Source organism: Juglans regia, chromosome 7 (genome assembly GCF_001411555.2).
Source record: "Juglans regia cultivar Chandler chromosome 7, Walnut 2.0, whole genome shotgun sequence".
NCBI classification, from domain to species: Eukaryota; Viridiplantae; Streptophyta; class Magnoliopsida; order Fagales; family Juglandaceae; genus Juglans; species Juglans regia.
In genome coordinates, this window is record NC_049907.1 from 35699177 (window position 1) to 35725355 (window position 26179).

At 37.7% G+C, this 26179-nt stretch overlaps 1 protein-coding gene and 1 long non-coding RNA gene across 2 annotated transcripts; both read left to right on the forward strand.

Annotated features, from left to right (window-relative positions):
* Positions 1–1864: 1864 nt before the first annotated feature.
* Positions 1865–23462, forward strand: LOC108995037. The gene is made up of 14 exons (XM_018970497.2): positions 1865–2197; positions 3477–3558; positions 4548–4651; positions 5454–5580; positions 6432–6526; positions 18618–18741; positions 19430–19510; positions 20593–20691; positions 21204–21362; positions 21448–21508; positions 21647–21717; positions 22139–22183; positions 22446–22622; positions 22723–23462. The coding sequence occupies exons 1-14, from the start codon at positions 2160–2162 to the stop codon at positions 23221–23223; spliced, it is 1764 nt and encodes a 587-aa protein (XP_018826042.1). The 5' UTR covers positions 1865–2159; the 3' UTR covers positions 23224–23462.
* A 249-nt stretch (positions 23463–23711) lies between these two features.
* Positions 23712–24382, forward strand: LOC108995008. Its single transcript, XR_001996792.1, has 2 exons — positions 23712–23879; positions 24016–24382. It is a non-coding gene; the product is annotated as an uncharacterized LOC108995008 (long non-coding RNA).
* Positions 24383–26179: the final 1797 nt, after the last annotated feature.

The window sequence follows — 26179 nt, forward strand, 5'->3', positions numbered from 1 at the left end:
AATTCAGTCCAATTTAGTCTAAAAATTAAGTCTCGGGATCGGATCGAAACCCATTCAGTCCACCATCTGTAGGATCGAAACTGACCACTCACAATTTCGATCTGGTCTGTCAATTTTTTCAGTTTGAACCGAAACTTCAGAGTAGACCAAATCTAAAGTTTCTCAAGAAAATGAAAGATAATGAAAAGAAAAGAGTGGTTAACAAAGAAGTAGAGGAGGAAATGAATGGTTATTGGATGAGGCGTGGGCTGTCTATTATATGAGAGGCAACGTGAATGGCCTTCGTTGCTGACACGACCTGATTTTGGTGCTACTTTTACATCCTTAAAGTTGTAAGGAAAGCGATCTTCTAGTCATTGTCGACTTCTTGTTTACTTTAACCACGTTTCCCCCAACTTTCAAAGCGATGAGCCTACCTTTAGACACCAACTTGTATCTTCCTACCTTATTTATTTTAAATTATTATTATTTTTTATTTTATTTATTTTAAACTAATTAAAATATTATACTTATCATTCATACATCACATACTTATTATGAAAAAAAAAATGGTATATAGTATATGTTATATGATAAGTTCATATTTACTGTCATATTATAAGATAATGAGAGGATGATGAAAAAATAGATGATGAGTAACAGTATTTTATTTTTATTTGAAGAGTCTCTCGTGAGACATTTGCTTAATAGAAAATAATAAAAATGTTTTCTAAGATGGACTTTAGCTGAAGTCTAATCTTAATCTATTAAGAGCATATTAATAGTAACTTATTAAAGTCTCTTCATCTTTTGCATTTTATACATCCTATTGCCAAATCACATCAAGAATAATACTCTTTTGCATTTAGTTGTGTATATTATTAGAATAATTATATGTATAAACAAAAAGTTTTTTTTTTATAATAATTTTTACTTTTTTTACAAAAAGTTTACACATGACTTGATATTTGTGACTCGTGCAAAAGACTTTAATGCCGTTTAAAGTATTTTTTATTTATTATTTTTCAAGGCAGACTATTTTCTTTTTGTTTTTACTTTAAACAAACAAACCGAACAATAATGGTATCCTTACTATCTCTTTGGCAACCTTTTTGTCTTTTCTTTTTTTTAGTTTGGTCTTGGTTCGGTTAGTTGGAAACTTCCAATTGGTGAGGGAATGGGCTCAGCCCGGTTGGGTCCAGGCCCATTAAGATTATGCTTAAAATTCCATCATCCCCACCACCAGACCCAGTGCAAACCCAACACATTTTGCTGCAAAGTCGTGACAAGAACGTGTTATTCTTTTTAAATTATTTTAAATTTTTTATTTTTTATTCATATAATAAATATTTAATAATAAAAAAATATTATAGAATATTAAGTATAGAGTGTGGAGTGTTAAGAAGTTGTGAAGATTTTTTATTAGTTAAATAAGTTAAATCCTTCATTGATTAATTTTGTATGAAATCCATGTCTACTGTCTAAGCTTGTTATACAGTTTAGATGAGATGAAATGTTTTGTTAAAAAAAATATTATTATAATATAATTTTTTAATATAATTTTTATTTTAAAATTTAAAAAATTTAAAAAATTTATTATATTTTATATAAAAATTAAAAAAAATTATAATAATTATATGAGATGAGATTAAATAATTTGATTTTATATACATAAACAAGCACTAACTGTGCATATGAATCGATTATATCTCATATATTTAATTAAAAATCAGACCCCTTCTGATATTTTAATTTTGAATAAATTTACCACTCGTCATATAATATATTATATAAATTCATATGGCTTTATAAATTTTGAGAAACATGTGGGTTTATAAATTTAGAGAAAAAATAAGAATACAATCAATTTTGGTTTTTTTTTATCATTTTGTTTTTGTTTACAAGCAAAGAAACATGTATGGGGAACACCACCAACAACGGCCGGTTCTCCTTCGCCTTCTTTTCGTTTTGTTGGTTTGTTAAAGAAAGAAACAAACCACTACTCATCAAGAAGAACCTTCTCTCTTTTTTTCTTGTTCTGCTTCTTCCTCTCCGTTGTATCGTAGAAAAGAGATTGCAAAAGAAACCATTCGTATATTTCAATATCATATTCCACGAAAATACTAAGAGAACAGCTCAGACAAAGCTGGAGGAGGAGATCCTTGTGTACTTTTGAATCCATGGAACAGCTCGTCAACTTTATCATTCGGCCACCCAGGTAACAGACCCAATACCTCCGGTCATCTTGTTTCTCTTTGTCTCTGATAAGTTTTTTGTGATTTTGTTGTTGAAGTTGTAGATGGGATTTGGTTTTTTGTTCCGTTGATTGCTGAGAAAAAGGTGGGGAAGTAATAAGAATTGAAGATATTTATTTGGGTATCTGAGTATGGGACGCTAGGGAAACGAAACCCTGTACAAATTTAAGCCCGATTCAACAATTTGAAACTGGCTCAGTAAAATTGCGTTGTAGCCCACTTTCTGTTTCCTTATTTTCTATGTATGGGTGGAAAGAAACAAAAAGTAGAGCATAGGATTCAAGTTTTACTTTTGTGTTTTTTTTTTTTTTTTTTTGCCTTAAATAATCTTAGCTGCCAACCAGAGAGGTTATTTTTTAAAGTTTTTTGGTGGTTGTGCAGGGAGTCACTGCATTAAGAACCATTTATTATTTATTCGATGCATCAGAAATCTGAGATCTTTTGAAGATATCATTTAAGTTTTAATTTTTAGATCATTTAAATTTATTGTTAGATCATTTAAGTTCTAGTTCTTATTTATTTCTGTGGGTTATATATGGCGTCAAAATTCCTCAACCATATACGCTTGTGAGGTCCACATGGCTGTTCACTGTGACTGTAATCCTAAGTTTTCGAATTTATGAGCTATCGTCTGATTTGATTCAACAACAACACCAAGATTTAAAATATAATAGTTGTTATGTTTATAACCATTTCCCAAATCAAGTTACAGACTATTCTGCTGGTAGATAATCATGTCGAATAACTGTAAGGCATAGTTGGCTTTAAGTGTGTTGTTTTCTTTGTTTGCATCTAAGATGAGATTGTTTATATTACTGACAATGATTACAGTACTTACCTATAAAATAATTACCCATAAAAAATAATGACTAGAGTATTAAAAAAGAATCCTCAGTTTTTGGGTTGAAATTTGAGAACTGGGAAACTTGTTGAGGCACATACTCAAAGGCACACATTTCAATCTGTGAAGCACTCAAAAGAAGCAAAAGTTTGGCAATGATATGAGTTAAGCACGAGACTCCATTTATCAAGATACCCTCTCACAAGTTCATGTGATTATATTTTTTTTAGTGGTAAAAAAATATAATCACATGAACTTGTGAGAAGATACCATGGGAAATTAAAGTTATTAATATCTGAACTCTGTCGCCCAAGCAAGTTATTTGTGTTTTTGGGCTTAAAGTTTTGAACTTTGCTTTAGTAGTTTAAATGATTATGGGTCTTTCCCTTATGGGGCTGCAGAGCTGAATATGACCCGAAAGATGATTTATTAGATCAAGAGTTCATGCTGAAAGGGAAATGGTATCAGAGGAAAGATGTAGAGGTAAGGATCCATTCCTACTTTTACCTGTGAAAAAAAGGATCCAATCTTACTTTACTGCTTAATGTTTGAAGGAGCACAACCATAGCCACCAGAAGGATTCAAATCTGTTCATAATCTTTAAATAAAGAAAAAGTCATTGATGTATGCTTATAACTGTGTTGGGTGCGATCATACCAGCACTAATGCACCGGATCCCATCAGAACTCAGTAGTTAAGCGTACCTATCAAAAAAAAAAAAAACCGTGTTAGGTTTGCGTGTTCATGAACTTTTCAAGAAAGGTTTGCTGGCTTTTAAAATCTAGGATCTTTTATGAAATGGTGTCATGAACTTTGCAAGATCTGGCAGCTTTTAAAATCCAGAAAATTCTGTGGCTAGAGATTACCTCTTACAATCTTACAAGACTATAACTTTAATCAAGGAAAATGGTTTTTATGTATTCATGGTGTGTATTGTATCAATTTCATCGTGTCAAGGAGGAAGAGAAGGATAAGGCCTTTTGTCCATCAACATTGTGAAGCTGTTTAACTACCTACACTTAATGGGTTAACGGACTGGTTTGTAAGGGTAGCCCTAGAAGGCCCACACAATTAGGCATCGTTTGTTTTCGCAAATGAGATGAGATGAGTTGAAATTAAAGTTAAAAGTTGAATAAAATATTGTTAGAATATATTTTTTTAATATTATTTTTCTTTTGGGATTTGAAAAAGTTGAATTGTTTATTTTTTTTTATATGGAAATTTGAGAAAGTTGTAATAATTAGATGAGATGAGATGAGTTGAGAGGAATTGTGAAAACAAACGAGGCCTTAAACTCTTTGCTAAGTATACTTGCTATATCACCCTATGACTGTGTAGTTGTTACTCTGGTTTTGTTACTCTTTTTTTTTTTTTTAATTCTTTGATACTTTTATTTTGCACATCCCTTTTTGAACTTTAAGAATCCCAGGCTTTTGTCAGCCTTTCATTTTAGGGGCTTTGAAATTTTGCAGGTTAAAAACAGTCGGGGGGATATTCTTCAGTGCAGTCATTACGTGCCTATTGTTAGTCCCGAAGGAAAGCCTTTACCCTGTGTGATATACTGCCATGGGAACAGGTGAATCCGTGCCTGGAGAAATATGGCTACTTGGCATGATTTAAAGGATTTTCTTTCAGTTGTAGATTCTACAGTTGTTCTTGTGGAATTTTAAACCCTTTTCATAAGTAGGATAATTTTAATAATGATCAAAAAGGTGCTATCCAAGTACATAAGGAGTATATTTGTAGATATGCCTAGCTAAAAAGTCTACTCCTTCAACCCCTTACCTTTGTAAATCGCGGAATTGGGTTTGGTCCATTCCAGCAGCCATTTTCCTTTTTAGTTTTCAGTGTTGGGCATGTTCTGGGTTGGTTTTGAAGTGTCTCTTACTTGGGCTGGGTTCAACCTACAATATAGTACTTGAGGTACATGTGGGTCACATTCTTATGACTGGAGAGAACAGTGTTATGAATGGTTTGATATAGAAAACGCTGGCATAGAAGGGTCTTATTCTGATTGAATGACAGTTTCTCTCCCTTGTATCATATGTGCCACTACAAGAATCCCGTTACATAAACATGAGAAGTGCTTCACTCGTGACAGACACATTGCTGAATAGCCATAGAAGATATCTTTCTGCAACATATAAAATTTGAGCTTTAATCCAGCAATATATCTGCAGCTTTCTTCGGATACCATTCTTAGAACTGGATGGTGGACCGTAGAAAACTCGAAACTTTCTAGCTTATTTTCATCTTTTTGTGTGCCTGAAGGCTCTATCAAGATCAATGTCATTTAACTTTTCAAGAGTTTCTTATTCAAATTCTTCGGCTATTTGATTATTTAATCTTATTTGACTGGTGCTTTATTTTCTTGGCAGTGGGTGCAGGGCTGATGCCAGTGAAGCTGCAATAATTTTGTTGCCGTCGAACATTTCAGTTTTCACTCTTGATTTCTCTGGATCTGGACTCTCTGGAGGAGAGCATGTCACCCTGGGGTGGAATGAAGTAAGTCACTGAATAACCAATATGAAGATATTTGCCATCCAAGTAAACCTTAACAACGATAGTCTACTCTTATTTGTGTTCAATCCACATTTTCACCATTTGTATTCCATAAAACACCATTAATGCTTCTGCTTTTTGGAGTTAGAAGGTAAACTAGATATAAAAGAGCAAGCAACCTTCTGAAAAGTGAACACTCGCAGTTTGTTTATTGGAAAATTGAGAAACTAACATTAAGTCAAATGTTTAAATACACTAACATTAAGTCAAATGTTTAAATACACTGGTGTTTATTCATGCATGGTCTCATGTTCACATGGAGTCTTTTCAATATGTTTTCTGCTTATTATCAAGAAACCCAATGTCTTTTTACTCTTTCAGTTAAATGCATATTTGGCAGGATCATACAAGAGAGAGACACTCATAGCCATAGGGTGTTACAAGTCAGCCACACAAGATTGCATGTCATATAACTCTACTCAGTAAAGCCTTATTGGCTATAGAAGTCCTTTTCTGAACCTATGTGATTTTTCATCTTAATCCACTCGGCCTTATCAAATGCATATTCTCCATTAATTTATGGCCTTATTCTTTCTTGCTTCTTCTATCCATGTTTTCTTTGACCCACTTTTAGTTCTAAAATAAATAAACACTTGTGCATCTGTTGCACATAACCAAACCATCTGGGATAACTTCCCTGCACAATTCGACACATGTTTATGCATACTATTTTTCATTACCAATGTTGTATATTTATACAAGTTCTCATACTTATTCACCAGAGTTCTATGTATGCATTAGAGCACCACTCTTCATCATGTAACTTCTGTCTGATGTTGTGTACTGTTTTTCAGAAGGATGATCTCAGGACTGTGGTTGAATATCTGCGGGCAGATGGTAATATCTCTTTGATAGGCTTGTGGGGCCGTTCAATGGGTGCTGTTACTAGGTTTTTCCCATGCACTCTGTCTTCCTTTAATCTCGTGTGTACAGAAATTAGAATATATAAGGCCTCGTTTGAATTCAAAACCCACCTCAACTCATCTTATCTCATCATTACAACTTTCTCAAATTTTCACACAAAATATAATAAACAATTCAATTTTTTCAAATTCCAAAACAACTTTTCCAAATTTCCACACAAAATATAATAAACAATTCAACTTTTAGTCTACTATTCACAAACCATCTCAACTCATATTTGAATCTAAATCATTCTTAAGTCTTCTTTACTTTACCAGGAAGGAAAGGGTATTCGTTGACTGTATGTAGCAGTTTGATTCGTTATTACTTAACCCAGTTTTTTCTTTAATGTCTTATGGTTAATTGGCTGCTAAAAATCAAGAGAATTATGCGAATATATATATATATTTTTATATATGTGTAAAAGAGATTTTATTAATACTAATGGAGGAATAGGTGTACGTTGGATGGACATATACTATGGGGTCTAAATGTAGAAATAGATACACTAAGAATATATATATATATTTTACTTGATCAATGTGAATCTCTTACCACAAGAACAAGCATGTACTGTTTGAGATGAACCAACCTATTGGACCTTCTTTCGGCTGATTTTATCTATTCTTGAGTTGAGTCTGTTGAATTGTGACATTGTTTTTTTTTATAGGTAAATGATAGTATAAATAAGAATAGGCATAGCCCAAGTACACAAGAAGTTATACTAGAGTTAAGGCCTATCTAAGTTGCTGTAAAAGAAACAAAAAAATCATGTACATTTAGGCCATTAAAATCTACAGCTATAGCCCAAAGCAGTAAGGTACGGAAAAATAATACTCGAAACTCCTCTAAGGTCCGCTCCTTATCTTCAAATGTCCGCTCATTACGCTCTCACCATATACACCACATAATGCAGCTAGGAACCATCTTCCATACAGCTTTGATTTGTGGAGCTCCATCCGGTATTACCCAATTAGCCAATAATTCCACCACAGTAGCAGGCATCGCCCAGTTAAACCCTATGCGACTGAACACTTCGCTCCACACGGCACTAGCTGTCTCACAATGTAACAGAAGATGATCCACTATCTCCCTAGCTTTCTTGCACATACAGCACTAATCAGGAATAATTACCCTACGCTTTTGTAAATTGTCGGTAGTCAAAATCTTATCTAGGGCTGCTGTCCAAGTGAAGAAGAGTGCCTTGGGGGGTGCCTTATTCCTCCATAGTTTTCTCCAATGGAAATGGGTATTCAGAAGTACGGTAATGGACTTATAGAAGGAACGCACCGAGAAGATACCCTTACCTGCTGGTGTCCACCACAACTTATCACCACACCTTCCATTTGGCTTCATAGTATACACTAATCTGAAAAAAGCCTCAAAACTGTCTAGTTCCCAGTCTTGGGCTGCTCTATTAAAGAGTATATTCCAATGGATTTGGTCTCCTGAACGAACCATGAGGTTCGCCACCGAAGCTTCTTGGTCACATGCCACTCGGAAAACCATAGGGAACGAGTCCATGAGTGCCTCTTCCCCATACCAAATGTCCCTTCAAAATTTTATACGAGTACTCTCCCCCACCCTAAATTTAGTATATTGAGAAAACACCCCCCACCCTCGTCTTATGTGTTTCCAAATCCCCACACCATGAGACCCAATCCCTTCACTAGAACACCAACCCCCCCATATCCTGCCATATTTGCAATCAAGCATAAGTTTCCAGAGAGCTTCCGGTTCCATAATGTACCTCCAAAGCCATTTCCCAAGAAGTGTCCAGTTAAATGTTCTCAAATTCTTTATTCCCAACCCACCTGAGGAAATTGGTCTGCACACTTTATCCCAACTGACAAGATGGAATTTGAATTCCTCTCCCAGTCTACTCCATAGGAAGTCACGATATAGTTTTTCAATTCTCGCCGCCACACAAGCTGGAATTGGAAATAAAGACAGAAAATATGTTGGTAAGTTAGAAAGAGTGCTCTTGATAAGGGTCACCCGGTCTCCTTTCGATAGATACAGTCTCTTCCACCCTGCAAATCTCCGTTCTATTTTCTCAATAACTGTATCCCAAATAGTTGAAGCCCGTGATACAACCCCCAACGGTAACCCCAAATATGTCATAGGCAAAGAAGCGACCTTGCACCCTAAAGTGTTAGCCAGATGTTGAGAATTACTGACGTTCCCAACAACCACTAACTTTGATTTATCAAAATTCACTCTCAGCCCTAACGCTGCTTCAAAACAAAAGAGAAGCGCCTTCAAAGCCCGAAGTTGGTTTTGCTCTGCTTCACAAAAATTAGTGTGTCATTTGCAAATAAAAGGTGAGATACCGAGATCAAGCCCCTATTCGAATCACCCACTAAGAATCCGGACAAAAACCCATGACTGACCACCGCCGATTACATCCTACTCAGAGCCTCCATGATGATAACAAATAATAGAGGGGACAGGGGATCTCCCTGTCTTAGACCTCGTGAGCTGTTGAAAAAACCCTCTGGGTTGCCATTGATTAAAACTGAAAATCTTGCCGTTGAAATACACCATCTGATCCACCTACACCATTTCTCCCTAAAGCCACATCTCTTCAATAAGTACAAGAGGAAGTCCCAGTTTATATGATCATATGCCTTCTCCATATCTAGTTTATAGATAATCCCTACAACACCAGACTTTAACCTACTATCTAGACATTCATTGGCGATTAAGACAGAATCTAAAATTTGGTGACCCTTTACAAAAGCATTATGTGGCTTTGAGATTATCTTACCAATGGCCATCCCTAGCCTGTTTGCAAGCACTTTGGAAATTATTTTGTATACCCCATTTATAAGGCTAATTGGCCTAAAGTCCTTCACTTCCAATGCTCCTGTCTTCTTTGGAATCAGAACAAGAAATGTAGCATTCAGGCTTTTCTTGAACTTCCTCGCCATAAAAAATTCCTGGAACACATTCATGATGTCATCTTTCACAACCTCCCAACAAGTTTGGAAGAAACCCAGTGAAAAGCCGTCTGGACCTGGTGCTTTATCTTTCGCCATTCCTCTGACCACTTCATACACCTCCTCTTCCTCAAAAGGTCTTTCCAACCATGACAATGTCTATGACTCAATAGAATCAAAACCAAGTCCATCTAATTTTGGCCTCCACCCCTCGCCTTTTCTAAATAAAGTTTCATAAAAGGTCACTACATGTTCCCGGATCTCTGAAGCCTCCGTGCTTTCACTACCATTGATTTTAAACATTTCAATGGTATTATTTCTCCTATGAGAGTTAGCCACTCTAGGGAAAAATTTTGTACTTCGATCCCCTTCTTTCAACCAAAGTGCCCTAGACTTCTTTCCAACTCTGAGACAAGTTCTGCCTTATGTGAGACTTCCTCTGCGGTGAGAGCTCTAACTTTAGTGATCTTCTCAATATTCTGTAATCCCTCCATCCTAGATCTCTTTTGTACCCCTATATCTCCAAAAGATTGGAGGTTCCAAAGCTTTGAATCATTCTTTAGAGTTTTTCGTTTGCCTGCAAGTATACGAGAGGAGGTACCAAAGAACTGATATGAGGACCACCACTGCCTTACCCTTTCCACAAAACCTTCGCTATTGAGCCACATGTTTTCAAACTTGAAATAACGACGGCCTCCTTGGATACCACCTCCATCCAATAAAATGGAGAAGTGATCCGAAAATAGTCGTGGTAATCTCTTCTGACATATCTCCGGATAATGAATTTTCCAACCCGGCGATAATAAGAATCTATCCAGACGAGACCACGTCTGACTATTCGACTAGGTAAAAGGCCCATTTATCGGTGGGAGATCCACCAGATTCAAATCAAAGATGCAATCTGAAAATTTTGTCATAGCAGGACAAATCCGACTATTACCAGACCTCTCACTAGGAAATCTTACCACATTAAAATCACCACTTATGCACCAGGGGAGGTTCCATCAGCTGTACACTCCCGCAAGTTCTTCCCACAAACATTGTCTGATATTGTCATCATTTGGTCCATATATATATCTGCAAACGCCCATAAAAAATTATCCTCCACCATCTTAAAGGAACACGCCACTGTGTATTCCCCAACAAACTCCTCCATTTTTCTACCACTCTTTTATCCCACATCACTAGTATCCCACCCGATGCCCCATTTGAAGCCAAATATACCCAATCCGCATATGGACAGCACCACACACTTCTCACTATTTTTCTAGACACCAACGTCAACTTGGTTTCTTGTAAACACAAAATATCCGCTTTCCAGTCCCTAAGCAAATTCTTTATAAGATGACGTTTATTAATCTCATTCAACCCGCGTACATTCCAAGACACAATTTTTGGCTTCATAAAGAAACATGTGTACCCTTCCCTTTGCTCCTATCACGACTTGAGCTACCCTAATTCAACGACCATTTTAGTCTGTTAAGTTCCCTCTGCTTCTTGGAACCATATTTCTTGGACTGAGAATGGCCTACCTCAATGGTCGTGTGAAGGGCCATAAACTGTTCTTCATACCCCACACTCTCCATTCCCACCACATGTTGAATATCCTTGACCATTTTGAATACCCATTCAGAGATTTCAAACTCATTAGGAAACTAACAAGTTAACGGGAGTGGCTCTCTAATACCTGTTTCTCCCTCCCCTCCAAATAGATTCCGTCCTTCCCATTCAACCTCATTAACCATATTGACCACCTCATTTTCAGGAGGGAAAATGCTCACCTGAGTTTCAGGAACCAAGACTATGTCAGCACTAGTCTCCGTGAGACTCTGCGATATCCCCACTACACTGTCTTCCCCAAGTTCTACACTCCTCACAGCCCCTCCTTCTAGTACCTTCTCGCTGGGCTCTGTAGACCTCTGCGAAAGTCCCTCGGCACTGTCTACCTCTCGGCACTGTTCAAACTGTGTCGATATAAAGTCCAAGGTCTCTATCGACAAGTTCTGTTTACTGACAAGCCCATCTGGAAAAAAATTGACTGGCTGCATCAATTTTTCCAGTTCACGCGAATGGAGAATCTGCTCCACCACCATTGCCGACGCTGTCTGAGCCACTAAGGAAGGACCCACCTTGAATCTCGTTGCGAAAGAACAATCTGCACCATCGGTAACTCTTTTTTCGTTACCCATCGCTGGAAAATCTTTTTCCTTTTCGTTCGAAGGGGGGAACTGCTCCACCACCCTCGCCAGCGCTGTCTGGGCCACCGGCGAAGGGCCCACCGTGAACCTCGCAGCTTCCGATGGTGGTCTCGGCACGCAAGTTGAGTTTCCGTTGGAGATGGATCTTGGGTCACTCTCCAAACGGATCCTCCAACTATTGTTTGCTTCTGAAACGGGCTTACTAGGCCCACTTCCGCTATGGCCCAATACCACTTGTCCAAATTGGAATCCCCATTGCCCGTTATCAAAAAGCTTTGGGAATCTGGGCTCATGCCCACCTATTTGAGGCTCGACACCGACAAACTCAGCTCCCGAACCCATGTTATTAGATGCCATCTCCTTCCTAATTAACCACTCTATTTTGTTTTGAAGATCTGCAAGTTGCGTCTTGGCTTCCAGTAAGATATTCATGTTCTCTCCCTTTGCTAAGCCCCCTTTGCTACCACCACTCTGCCACTGTACTGGACGCACCCCTCTGTCAGTCTCTTGTCTTGAAGACACGCCACTCTGACCCAACGTGTCAACGTACCCAAATCGAGACACAGGTGGTTGTTCCACCCTCAACGCCTCCTTGTATGAGTGCTTCAATGGCTGAGCCATGACTACCTTCTCTTTCCCTTGCTCATCACTGTGTGTATTTCTATCCAAGAAACAGTCCCTCAACGCCTCTCCCATCCTGTTCCAGCCCCTAACCTCTTACTCAGGAACAAATATGAAGTTCTTCCTCCCGCCACCTCCATATTCTACCACCGCCATATATCTCCTCTAGCATTCGAACAATGTTGGGCTATGAAACTACGGCTGCCTTCCCGGACTGTGGTATAATAATCTCTTTTTTCTTCCTTTGTGGTATAATAATATCGCTGATGGTCCCAACACCACCTTAGCCACCACCCTCCAACCCCTCTCAGTAATGGTCAAACTACCCCCTTCTTTCACGAAAGTAAAACGTTTGGAGTCTATGATAAACTCCTTAGTATGGCCCATCACCATCACCAGTCTACTATATGCTAATAATTTAGCACCATAGACGACGGGAACAACGAGAATATTTTTTCTTAGAAGTGTATAGAGAGAAAAAACTGAAGAGACACCAACCCTAAGTCTAACTTGTGTTTGAATTGTGACATTATTTCATATAAAAGCCTTAAATGAACTAAGATCAGCTGTGGTCGAGGCTTTTAAAAAAGGAAATCTGGTGGTCGTAAATTTTACTTGGCAGCTTGGATAAAAATCACAAAGAACCATGGGGTCTAAATGTTGCATATGATTGTTGCCACCAAATAAGATAGGAGGTTGGTACTAGAAAGTTGCTGGTAGGAGCGTATGGTGGGTTTCTGCTGAGGGAGTGAATTGAAGTGGAAATTTTGAGAAAAGATTACAATTGGTATTTTTAACAATTTTCACTTCATAAATATGTTATTTTTTAGTTTAATAGCTTATTTTCAGACGAGTGTTATGATTTTGATGTTTTAATTTCGAGAATCGATGGTTTAAATATCCATGACTCCTCTAGTAATAAAATTTTAATTTTACTTTTCAAAAAAAGAAATATATCCATGAATTCGTTGTATCTCTAGAGAATCATGGCCAGGTGTTGCTCTTGTTTATGTCCGTGTACTTGGCTATGCCTATTTTGGCGTGGATATTATATTTTGCGTCCCTGAACTATCACCATTTTTTTAGTTTGCACCTAAACTATCAAGACGTCAATCACGCCCTAAACTACTAAATCCTGACAATTTACACCCTTAGTCAAGATTTTACCATTACAATTGTGCTGCATGTGCTTTTTTTCACCGATATTAATAGTCGGATCTATAGATCGAGGGTGCCTACTGACAGTTTTTGTTGTTTAGAGTACAAATTGAAAAGGTGGTGGTAGATTTTTTTTAAAGGCAAAAATAACTTTATTTTTAATAGGTAGATTTGGGGTCCAGTATTTAGGTGTTCTTCTGTATACTTCTTGTGTACATGGGTTATGCCTATTTCATTCATATATATAATTTGTCTCTTACTTATCAAAAAAAAAAAGATTTGGGATCCAAAATGTAGTTTCCTCATATATATACATATATTATATAGCTGTAGTAGCTGTATATTCCAACTTAAATTTTCTTTAGCTGTATTTATATGATTTTCTATAATAGTTGTGAAATTCCACCATAAGTTTTTCAAACTGTTGTACGCCATGAGATCGAATACTCAAGGAACTGACAGTTTGTCGTGGGTACCAGCTAGAAAGGTACATTTTCTGTTCGTCCCTTCTATAAGTCCCTTACACATGCCTAGAACAATCACTTTTTATGGAGAAGGATTTGGAGAAATAAAGCACCTCCCAAGGCGGTATTTTTTTTCTCTTGGACAGCTTCTTTGGGCAAGATTTTGACTATGTATAATTTACAGAACGCCAGGTGATTGTTGTAGACTAGTGTTGTATGTGCAGAAAGAGTGGTGAGATTGTGGATCATCTTCTACTGCATTGTGAGATCGCTAGAGTGTTATGGGACGATGTCTTCAGAAGATTAGAGCTAGCCTAGGTTATGCCTGCTACTGTGGTCGAGCTTTTGGCCAGTTGGATGAATCTGGGTGGTATTCCACAAATCATAGCTGTGTGGAAGATGATTTCTATATGTATTCTATGGTGCCTATGGAAGGAATGAAATGTTCTGACTTTTGAAGATAAGGAGCGCTCATTGGAGGAGATTAGATTATTCTTTGTTAAAACTTTGTTCCTATGGGCTAAAGCTGTAGATTTCAGTGGCCTAGACTTTCATGATTTTCTTGTTTCCATTTCTTCCTCAAATTTTTTTGATAAGTAAGAAAATTTTATTTAATGAAACTAAGCGAAATCCATGTACACAGGAAGTATACAAAAGAAGCACCTAATTACATTCTAGAACTTGAAAAGAAAACAAAAACTCACGAGCATTTCCTCCCTTAAGGACAATAGCCGAGAACCACTACAGCAAATAAGACAAACAATTTCCAGATATCCTCAACAGTTCGCTCCTTGTCATTGAAGCATCACTCATTCCTTTCTATCCATAAACACCACATAATACACAAATGAATCATCCTCCACGCCGCTACCAACTAAGAGCTTCCGTGCCGCCTATTCCAACATGCTAGTAGATCCACCACTTTCATTGGCATAACCCAACTCAACCTAGCTCTACTAAGAACCCCAACCCATAACTCCTTAGCCACCTCACAATGTAAGAGTAAATGATCAATTGATTCACCATTTTTCTTACACTTGAAGCACCACTCCATAACAATCATGCCATGTTTCCTCAAATTGTCAATCGTCAAAATCTTCCCAAGTGTGGCTGTCCAAGTGAAAAAAATAACTTTAGATGGCACAAATGCACTCCAAATACTCTTCCACGGAAAAGAGAATTGCTGCTGACCAAACAACATCTTATAATAAGATTTAACAGATTTTTTTTTGCTCCCCGTGGTGTTTCCACAACATTCGATCCCTCTCATTTCCTCTTATATTCAGAGAATACAAAAAACTGAAAAAATCTACAATCTCATTAAGTTCCAATCCTGTATATTTCTAATGAAAGTAACATTCCAATGTACATTCCCATTAGCACGACTCAACATCTCTGAAACAGCAGCCTGCTGATTTCCAACCAAGCTGAAAAAAACCAGGAAAATAGAATGAAGAGCTCTCTCACCATACCATTCATTGAACCAAAAATGAATTCTTGCACCCTCTCCAACCTCAATATGTTTTACAAAACTGTCTCACCCCTTTCTAATATATTTCCATAAGCACATAAGATCCCTTACCCTCCTTTGAGCACCATCCCCCCCAATCACCTCCATATTTTTGATCAATAACCTCTCTCCACAATGAGTTCCTTCCATTTGATACCTCCATAGCCACTTCCCTAACGGTGCCTTATTAAAATTACTCAAGTTTCGCATCCCCAGGCCTCCATTCACAAACGGGCAGCACACCCTATCTCAACTCACAAGGTGAAATTTATTCTCCTCTCCCATGCCATCCTATAGAAATGCTCTAAACAACTTCTCAGTTTAGTTAGTCACACCAACTGGTAATGGGAATAAGGAAAGATAATAAGTGAGAAGATTGAAAATGATGCTTTTAATGAGGGTTAGTCTTCCCCCTTTTGATAAATATAGACGCTTCCAACCTGACAATCTTTTCTCAACCTTTTCTTCAACACCATACCATATATTCTTAACTTTGAACGACGCCCCCAACGGAAGCCTAAGATATTTCATTGGAAGAGAAACAACTTTGCAGCCTAACAAATCCGCTAAATGGTTAATATTCCTCACATCTCCTACGGGTACCAATTCTGACTTGCCCAAATTCACCTTGAGGCTCGAGAGAGTTTCAAAGCACAATAAAACAACCCTTAAAGCTTGAATCTGTCCACTGTCAGCATCACAAAAAATGAGAGTATCATCCGTAAATAATAAATGGGAGATTGAAATAGTACCATTGTTAATATTATCCACCGAAAAACCAGAGAGAAAACACCCCCCCCCCTGGGGCAGCAGCCTCCACCACATGACTCAATGCTTCCATCACTAAAACAAAAAGGAAAGGGGATAACGGATCCCCTTGTCTCGAACCCCTCAAACTCTGAAAAAAAACCATGAGTTGCCATTAACTAATATAGAGAACCGAGCGGTCGAAACACAATGTCTAACCCATCCACACCACCTATCCCCAAAGCTGCATCTTCTTAGCATATAAAAAAAAAAAAAAAAATTCCAGAACACGTGGTCGTATGCCTTTTCCATATCAAGCTTGCAAAGAACCCCCGGAATACCTATCCTCATATGGTTGTCCAAACACTCATTGGCAATCAGAACCGAGTCCAAAATTTGACGTCCCTTAACAAAAGCATTTTGAGGTTTAGAAATGATTTTATCCATCACGGTACTTATACGATTAGCTAACACCTTCGAAATAATTTTATAGATCCCACATATCAAACTAATAGAACAGAAATCTTTCAACTCATGGGCACCGGCTATTTTAGGGATGAGTGCAATAAATGTAGCATTTAGGGACTTCTCAAACTTCTGACAATGATGAAAATATTGGAATACCTGCATAACTTCTACTTTCAATATATCCTAACAATCTTGAAAAAAAGCCATGGAGAAGGCATCTGGGCTTAGAGCTTTATCTTTACATATTTCACTCACTTGATGCACCTTATTTTCTTAAAAGGCCTCTCCAACCATCTGACTGTACAGAGGTCCAGTTGGTCAAAATTCAGACCATCTAACTTAGGACGCCACTCCTCTGTCTCGGTTAGAAGATCTTCATAATATTGCACAATGTGATCCTGAATCTCATCAGGGGAGTGAAGAACATTGGTACCGGAATGAAGTACCTCAATAGCGTTATTGTGCTTGTGTGAATTAGCCATTTTGTGAAAAAACTTGGTGCAACTATCCCCCTCTTTCAACCAAAGCACCCTTGATTTTTGCCTCCCAAGAAATTTCTTCCATCATAAAAAACTTCTCAATTTCAGTCACCACCTCATTCTTCCTTGACAATGACTCTTCATTTTCCTTATAAAAAAAAAAAATGACTTCATTTTCCTACCCCCTCCAAAGCATGCAACTCATCCCAAAGCAGATTTTTCTGCACTTCAGTTTGCCTAAAGACTTCATTATTCCACTTCTTTAAATCAAACTTTAGAGCTTTGAGTTTACCTGCCAAAATAAAACAAGGAGTTCCAGAAAGGAGTAAGAGGCCCATCAATTCCTAACCTTCTCCACAAATCCATCAGTTGCAAGCCACATATTCTCAAATTTGAAATAACGCCTACCCCCAATTAAGCCACCGCAATCAAGCAAAATGGGATAATGATCAAAACAAACACGGAGCAACCTCTTCTGACATAAATCCAGATAATGAGTCTCCCAAGAAGGAGGGACTAGAAATCTATCCCACCTTGACCTCCCTCTACTATTAGACCAAGTATAAACCCCCTATCAATGGAAGATCCACAAGATTTAGATAAAAAATTATCTCCAAAAACTCTTCGATAGCCACATATAAAGTAGATGCACCCGCCCTCTCACTAGGAAACCGAACAATATTAAAATCCCCACACAAACACCAAGGCACATCCCACAAGTAAAACAAACGCGCCAACTCCTCCCACAAAAACCTTCTCTCCCTATCCACATTAGGCCCATACACACCCGCAAAAGCCCATTGCCACCCATCCTCACTATTTCTAAAAGAACCAGCCACAGAATAATTCCCAATGCATTCCTCTACTAAGTCCACCACCCTCTTATCCCACATCAACAATACCCCTCCTGAAGCACCCAACGAAGCAAGATAACTCCAACCCACAAAAAAACAGCCCCACAAACTACGAATGATGCTTCTATCAATAAAACTCAACTTGGTTTCTTGAAGACAAACAATATCAATTTCCAACTATAGATGAGGGATCTAATACGGAGACGCTTGTTGACATCATTAATCCCCTTTACATTCCAAGAGAGGATTTTAGGCTTCATTTGATGACCAAGATCCCCTCCCTTTCAACCTATCCCTCCCCACACTTCCCCCCTTATTATCGTAATTAATGGAGCATTTTAAACATTTCAACTCCCTGTCCATTTCTTCCTCCTAACTAGGTGTTACCTCTTGTATACCTCCTGTGTACTTGGGTTATGCCTATTCTTATTAATACAATCTTTTACTTATCAATAAATAAATAAAAATACGAAAATACCACCATAAGTTTATGGATTTTTTTAAAGGTAGTGTTGTTGTCAGTTATGCCGAATAATAGGTGATGGCGCCTTAGCTTGACTGTTTGCTCTAGTGGTTAGGTAATAGGTCTTTCTGATTTTTTATCAGACATTGATGGTATAAACTTATTTTTCACAGCCTAATGTATGGAGCTGAGGATCCTTCAATTGCTGGAATGGTTTTGGATAGTCCCTTCTCAGACCTAGTTGACTTGATGATGGAACTGGTAGATACCTACAAGATCCGTTTACCCAAGTTCACTGTAAGTAAATTCATCGCTCATCCTTTTTTTACCTTTTATTAGCATCAAGGAACTATTATATACATATATTCTGAGGCACAAGTGTAAAACCCCTGTCTCTACTTGGTTTAGGCAGCTTTGGTTATGATGCATCTTTAAGATCTCCTTGGTGTATTACCTGCCACGCAGATACCAAAGTTTGTCAAAATTTGGTGGAATTGTACCTTTAACTTTATTAGGTCCGGGTTTGCTCAAATAGTGAAACTTTCTACCAAACTCAGTAACTTTACTAACATATAGAGTAAATCATTTCTACTAAAATACTTGGAAAATGACTTTCATAACTTTGCTGCCTTTCCTCCCTTGCTTTTTGTGAAATTTTCCATCAAATTCAGTCTGAATATTTGTTAACAACATATTTACCAAATGGAACCTTAAGTTATGAGAGCACCCTATATGAATATGTTCTATTAAATGGGGGTTGAATACTGAATATGCATCAGGCACTCATAAACATCTTTGGGTTGTTTAAGACATGCAATTGTATCTTTTTCTGATTGAGTATATTGCTGTAATCATTGCCTTATTTGCTGTCACCCTGAATTTCACATTTTGACTGTTTACTTTGATTAATGGCTGGGAGCACAATTGCATAAATGTTTCGAAGGACTGTTATCACCTTTGCTTTCTTCCTCTTTGCTAATTCTAGGTGAAGTTCGCAATCCAATACATGCGAAGAGCCATTCAAAAAAAGGCAAAGTTTGACATAATGGACCTGAACGCCATTAAGGTTTAGTCTTATCAATGATTTTGCTTTTTTGTTGGGTTGTATTTGTGGTCCATTACTTTGAATAAAAGCACTGTGGAGGATTTATGGTTTTTGTTTCATATCATTGAGTGATGTTCAAGCTTAATGTACAACAAACTTTTGGGATAGTTGCCATGCTTGGTTAAAGACAGCTTGTTCATTTTGAGGATAGCCAAATCTGACTATACAGCAATTGTCAAATAAGCCTCACCCACGAGACAATTCATTAGGACCAGTTCAGGGTGTTAATAGTAAAATATCTTTCTTATATTACCTCCCTCCATGCTTTCATCCTCTCCTGGCTGCATGTGAGCGCACAAATTCATTTACCAATCTACTTTAAAAGTGTAGCCCATGCTGAACCAAAGAGTCTGGTAGATCCTGCAGCTAGATTGACCAGTAATAAATTCTGTTGCAACATATGGTATTCCCCAATGCTTAACAGGAAAGGTATTTACTTTTGTGATAAGCAGTGCTGTATATTTGTTGGAGAGGGATGTTACTCATCATCCCACACCACACACCTTATATAAAATATTTTTTTAAAAAAATTTTATTCCTGTTAAACTAATTGAGTTGTTCTACTCATCATCCATACACTACATACTTATTATGGAAAAAAGGGGAAACAAATTGAAAAAGATATGGTGTGTGGTGTGAGGGATGATGAGTAGAATTTTTCATTTGGTGGATGCCATCTAATGTCAAGAAGCACTTGTTTATGCATGAAACTTCCAGAGCCTGTCCATGTATTTTGTCAGTTGAGCTTCCTCATTGTTTAATTTTTGGACACGAGCCGGCTAGTTTTAGCCTTAGACAAGCTCTTGGACTCAACCTGCTATTGTTCTCGTGGTTGTGTAACAAATTTATTTTCTTTAATTTGCATGCATAATTGTTGAACTGGGAAAGTGAAATAATTTTAGGGAATGCAAAGTTTTTAAAAAAGCATGTGTGAGAAGTTTATGTATATTCATGATGTCAAAAATGAATGACCCTGTTCAGCACTTATTTCTTGTTGTTTACTCTTATTGACAAAAGTGTTCCACTATTGCTCTTTACTATAGGTGGCAAGTTCTTGCTTCGTCCCTGTTTTACTAGGGCATGCCATTGATGATGATTTCATACGCCCCCACCATTCAGATCGTATATTCGAGGCATATATGGTAATTATCATTCATATCATCATGTTGGTATGCACGATATTTGTAAGTGTTTGTATAAAATTTGGCAGACATGCTTCATAATCTGCATGCTGCATGTAATTTGGTGTTTTCACTTTTGAAAAGTCTTTTGTTCTCGGTAGGAAGTTCGTGGCTTTGGAAGGTTAAACATAAGAAGCCCCCTCCACCGGTTTCTTCTGTTGTGACGATTAACACCTGACCTTTTGTCTTGGTTTAGTTAGGAAGTCCCTATGCACTGATGAGCCACACTCATATTATTAGGCTGTAATGTTTTAATTTCATGATTGTTTCTGCCTTTGTAACCCCAACATATGCTCTGGTAATCTTCTAAGTTTGATTTTCATACTGAATTCACTAGATGTCTCTACATTTATTTTCTAGAATTAGCGTGAGATGCCTGGATCTCCCTTCTGGTTTCTAGGCATATGTAGTTTGCCATTCCATGCATTGTTTGCTATGTCAGGCTTCTCTTTTAATGCATTTCTTTTTTACAGGGAGACAAAAACATTATCAAGTTTGAGGGGGACCATAACTCTCCACGTCCACAGTTCTACTTTGATTCTATAAATATATTTTTCCACAATGTTTTGCAACCTCCAGAGGATGAACTAGCTAGAGCATTTTTTGATCCCATGGATGATTACTTTGGTAAGGTAAAAACTGATAGATCTGGTTGTAATTTTTTATTTTATCCAAACAGCCAGCTTTCATAATAACAACCCTTCATAAAACCTTCAGGGTGGTTGGAGAAATGTGCATGAAGTTGGCTATGATCATGAATCTTCAACTACATCTAAAGGCAAGACTTGAGTACCTAATCTTCTTCGCTATTTTTTTTTTTATAAGTAAATCTTCTTTGCTTCTCAAATACTGATGTCTTTTAGGATCTTTATTCAGTAACCACTCTTTTTCTGTCTCATTGATTTCTTATTTGCAGAACCAGCAACAAGCAGCACAGCAGATGCCATTAAAAACCTCCGTACGAGAAGACCTATGAGCAGGACAGAGGTTAGTGATTGGTTGGTTTGGTGTTTAGATGTCAAATTGATACCCAATACTAAAAGGCCGACCAGAACACCACTTCTTTCAAACCTGTTATCATCAAATTAATTCTATATCAATAGGAGTGTGTGCTGCATGCCCAATGTGCATGGAACAATTTTCTGGATCCCCCGCTCCACCCATTCTCTTCCTCTTTCTCCCTTTATCTCTTCACACCCACACATTTGCCCACGCACATGTACACAGAGGAAATCTGGCAGGGAAAAAAATTAGGTTGACATTTTCTTCTTCTCTCTTTTTGGGGATTGGGGTTCTTAGATTGACTTGACTTAACCCCAAAATATATGGTACTTTTGATGCTTTAGCCATATTGACTCGAATGTAGTTTTGTAACATTGTCTATTTATGGTTTCTTTTACTTACTCAGGTTCCTTCTAATTTCCCTTCTAAAGATGATAAATCTGAAGATGAGGTATCTTCTTTACATCTCTTGTTTCACTGTTTATATATTAAATTTTCTTCCATTGAGTTTGTCCCCTCCCGTAGATGACGGGTTTTGAGCCACAAGCATGTATGTGATACCCTTAATCAATAATCCTCTACTTCCGGAACAGGAAGAGGACAACTTTGAAAAGGAAAAGATAAAAAGTATGGAAACAAGATGGAATAAAATAATCAATACAAATACAAATAAAGGGACACTGTCAATTACAGCACATGATTCTTTGCGGCAGGATGAAAAAATTGATGACGAGCATTGCCCATCATCATCTGAAATGATTAGCTTTGAATTTTCCAATGGCCGTCCTTGTGGCCCCCATGTTCCAACTACTTCAGATGATGATCAATATGTGGAATACCCACTTGATGACTTGACAGGTTTTCCGTCCAATTTGGAGGAGGAAGAAAGAGTGAGTCAAATTACATGTTTTCACATCATCTAAATCCAAAATTACGTTCTCCATGAAATTGTTGCTTTGAGTTGACCTTTGACATGTCCAAAACTTTCAGATGCTCATGGAAGCAGTGATGGAATCATTAAAAGACTTGGAAATGAGACATCCCCAGGCAGGAGAACCGCCTAGCGTTAGCTCCAGTTCTATAAAGCCTTTATATAGAGATGACCAGGATGCTTCTCCTACAGAGCGTTGTGGGTCCTCAGAGACACAACTCAATTCCAATCCAGTCGAGCATTGTGAACAGTCAAAAACAGAATCCACTTCCACTTCGGTCTTCAATGCCCAGAAATTGGCATCTGAGCAGCCATCTCCTGATACGAGTGTGACTGCGGGACATGCAATTGATACTTCTTCATCTGGCATGGAAAATGGAAGCACAGGAACATCTGCTCGTAGCGATACTTCAGCAAGCATACATAGCTCATCGGATGCTGACATATCAGCCAATACAAAAGCCACATTGACTGTTGAACGTAGCCCGGCAGGCCATGTTATGGATGGCTTAATGCGTCGTTGGGATTTCAACTTTTTCCGAAACAGCAATAATCGATGAGATGAAAAGATTTTCTTTCTTTTTTCGTGCAAAATCTGGTAAATGAATGTCGTGTAGCTAAGCATCGAGAGACAGGAATTGTAGTTTGTAATTGCTTCCTATAAAAAGAAAGGAAAAAAGAAATGTGCTTTGTATGTGTGTGTGTAAGAAAGGCTAATATCTTTCCTTCACATTTTGTTACACTGATCTACAGTTATGATTAAAGAATAGCAAAAATGATTGTTTTTATTTCCATGTAAGAAATGATCTTTCAATTTCAGTAAATACAAATTGACATTTGGCTATTGAATTTATTCCTTTGATTTTATTCAACCGAGAAATTGCATGTTTTACTCCAACTACAACGTTAAGTTTGCATTAAAAAAAAAAAAAATCTAAAAAAAGAAGTGGGTCCCAAGTCTACGCTGAAGTGTTAGGGGGGACCCAAATTTCTGTCGTAAATAGAAGGCATTTTGCTGGTACACGCTACAGATGTGCGCATGCGACAAAGCCAAGGAACATATTCTGCTTGATCGTCAGGTGTGTAATGGTTCCCTTCGTTTTTGTGGCTCAGGTTTGGGCGCCAATGATCATTGACGTGCTTTCTCAATTAAGTGCATACAATAAGTAAATGATCCAGAACTACTTGAACTAGTAGAAATGGAGATCCGTGCGTGGTATGATTTTGTTGTGTTTTAACGCTCATGATGCTCTCTGAATTTAGATTTTCTACTTTTTTTTTTTCTTCTTATGAATGAATGAATATGTTGTGAGTAAGCGTCGATGTGTTCAGTTTGATGAACAATTTTGCAGGGCAGCTGAACTTTTACTAATTTCCCGGGGACTAATTGCCATGTATTTGAGGTTCTGCTTTGTCTTGCCTTACAGGGGACACAGGAAGAACTTGGGAGGAAGGTATTTTAAACTAACGGATGCTGTGAATTAATACTTTACTCATACTGTGAGCCAGCTTGGCAAGCCTTTCTTGATACCAATACTGAGTCTGTGTGTTTAAGAAGATTCATAAGCTATTATATAATTTTTATGTACCGTCCTCTTCTCTTAAAAAAAAATCATTAGCTAATGCAGTAATATGCATGTGTGTGGAAATCATGTTTATGCTCTTCAAAGATAATGTATATTTGGGTAAGAGGAAGTCTTCTACCTCCTTTACATTGCACCAGATTGATATAGCTCCTTTTGTCTCTGCTACTCTTTTTTTAGTGAGCTTTTGACATGGCAGAATGGCAAGCAAACCATGCAAGTGATGTCAAATTGATGGTTTTTTTTTTTTTAATAAATAGACGAAGGTCTCCTGTCCATGAGAGACCTCGTCCCAAATTTATTCAAAAAATACTCACTTATGATGGAAAAATACCGTAGTAACAATCTCAAGGCCACCAAAGAATTACTCAGGTGCCAAAAATCACAAATAAAAAACAATAAACCATCACAATCACTTAGTAGTAAGTCCCACATTGCTTAAAGATGACTATTGTATTGCCTTGGCCTCCTATATAAAGATTGGCCTAGGAGGCCAAATCAATCCAAAATCTAACTCTAATGAGTTTAAATTTTTTTATATTTATAAATTTTAATTTATTATTTAAATTATATTATAATTTTGGTCTAAAAAAATATTTTTAGACCAAAAATTTTTTTTTTTTAATATAATGGCGGGGGATGGGGTTTTCCCCAGGGAGGGGGGAAAAACCCCATCACCCTCATGGTGCGGGGGGGGGGGGGTGCCCGCCCCTTGCACCATAGCACCCCTAGGTATTAGTGGGCATACATATGCATGTGCAAACCCCACAAGGACATCACCATTAGCATCCCGAATAATACCCCCTCCCTAGCCTCACTTGGATTACCGCAAGATCCTCCATCCACATTCAGCTTTATTCTTCCTCTCTCTGGTGGACTCCACACAATTAGCTTAATAGGCTTGGAAGAAATAGGAATAATTGGACAAGCTAGCCGCTCCATGACCTCCCTATCCTCACCACCCATATGCTGGAATTGTTTAACTTTGCAAGCAATATTTCTAATCCATACTTTAACTAATCTAATAACATTTTCAGGAATAAATTTAGTACCTTCCATTCTAGCCTCACATCTTACCCTCCATATCGCCCAAGAAATGACTATAGGAAGAGATCCCCGAAGCCATCCAACCTGAGATCCCATAGAAGCTCTATGGCACCAACACCACATCATCCCCTCTCAACTCCTGATCTGCGTTAGATGAACTCGGCATGCATCTGCAAAAAAAACTCCAAACCATTTTAGCCCCTTCCCCTTCACATAAATGTCAAATTGATGGTTGGAAGATATCCAATGATCTTATCTGGATTGTCTGAGTTCTACCGTTAGGTTTGAAAACTCTCATGTCTCTTAAGTAACTTTGTGTTTTCCCATTATGGCTTGTTTACTAATTCGAAGTCTGAGATTGTGGAAACTCTTACATATTGCCAATTGTTGGTTTGATAGGGCAAAGAATTATTTTAAGAGAATGTAGTAGAACAGTTGGTGCAGGGGTAATCTAAAAATTATTGGCTGAACTTTTGGTGAATATAGAATGAGGCTGCCACTTCTTGGAGATGCATGCAACGTGATAGTGCTGAGTTGTAGTAAATGGAAAATAGATTAGGTATTAGGTCAGAAATTTCTTGGCAGTCCAAGTTGTTCTTCGATTTGTTGGGAAGAGGAACGAGTGACAATAAAACTCATATTAGCAGCATGAGATTGGCATTTTGCTGTCCATGTGTAGCTGTTGTATTTATCCTCTAGTGCCTTTTTTTTTTCTTTTTTTCCTTTTTTTCCAGAAGAAGGAGGACGGCACCTCCGAACTTTATTGAAAGAAATCCTCACTTATGGTGGAGGAAAACCTTATACATCAGATCAACACCAAACGAATAAACCAACCTTATACTCTAGTGCCCTTGATTTTCTGTTATCTTTGATTGGTTCCTCCACA

Bases quoted from the DNA above. Each gene is read 5' to 3' on its own strand.
- LOC108995037 (XM_018970497.2), top strand. From the start codon at position 2,160: ATGGAACAGCTCGTCAACTTTATCATTCGGCCACCCAG. The intron at 2,198-3,476 runs GTAACAGACCCA...ATGGGGCTGCAG, and splicing joins TTTATCATTCGGCCACCCAG to AGCTGAATATGACCCGAAAG. The intron at 21,718-22,138 runs GTTAGTGATTGG...TTACTTACTCAG, and splicing joins GACCTATGAGCAGGACAGAG to GTTCCTTCTAATTTCCCTTC.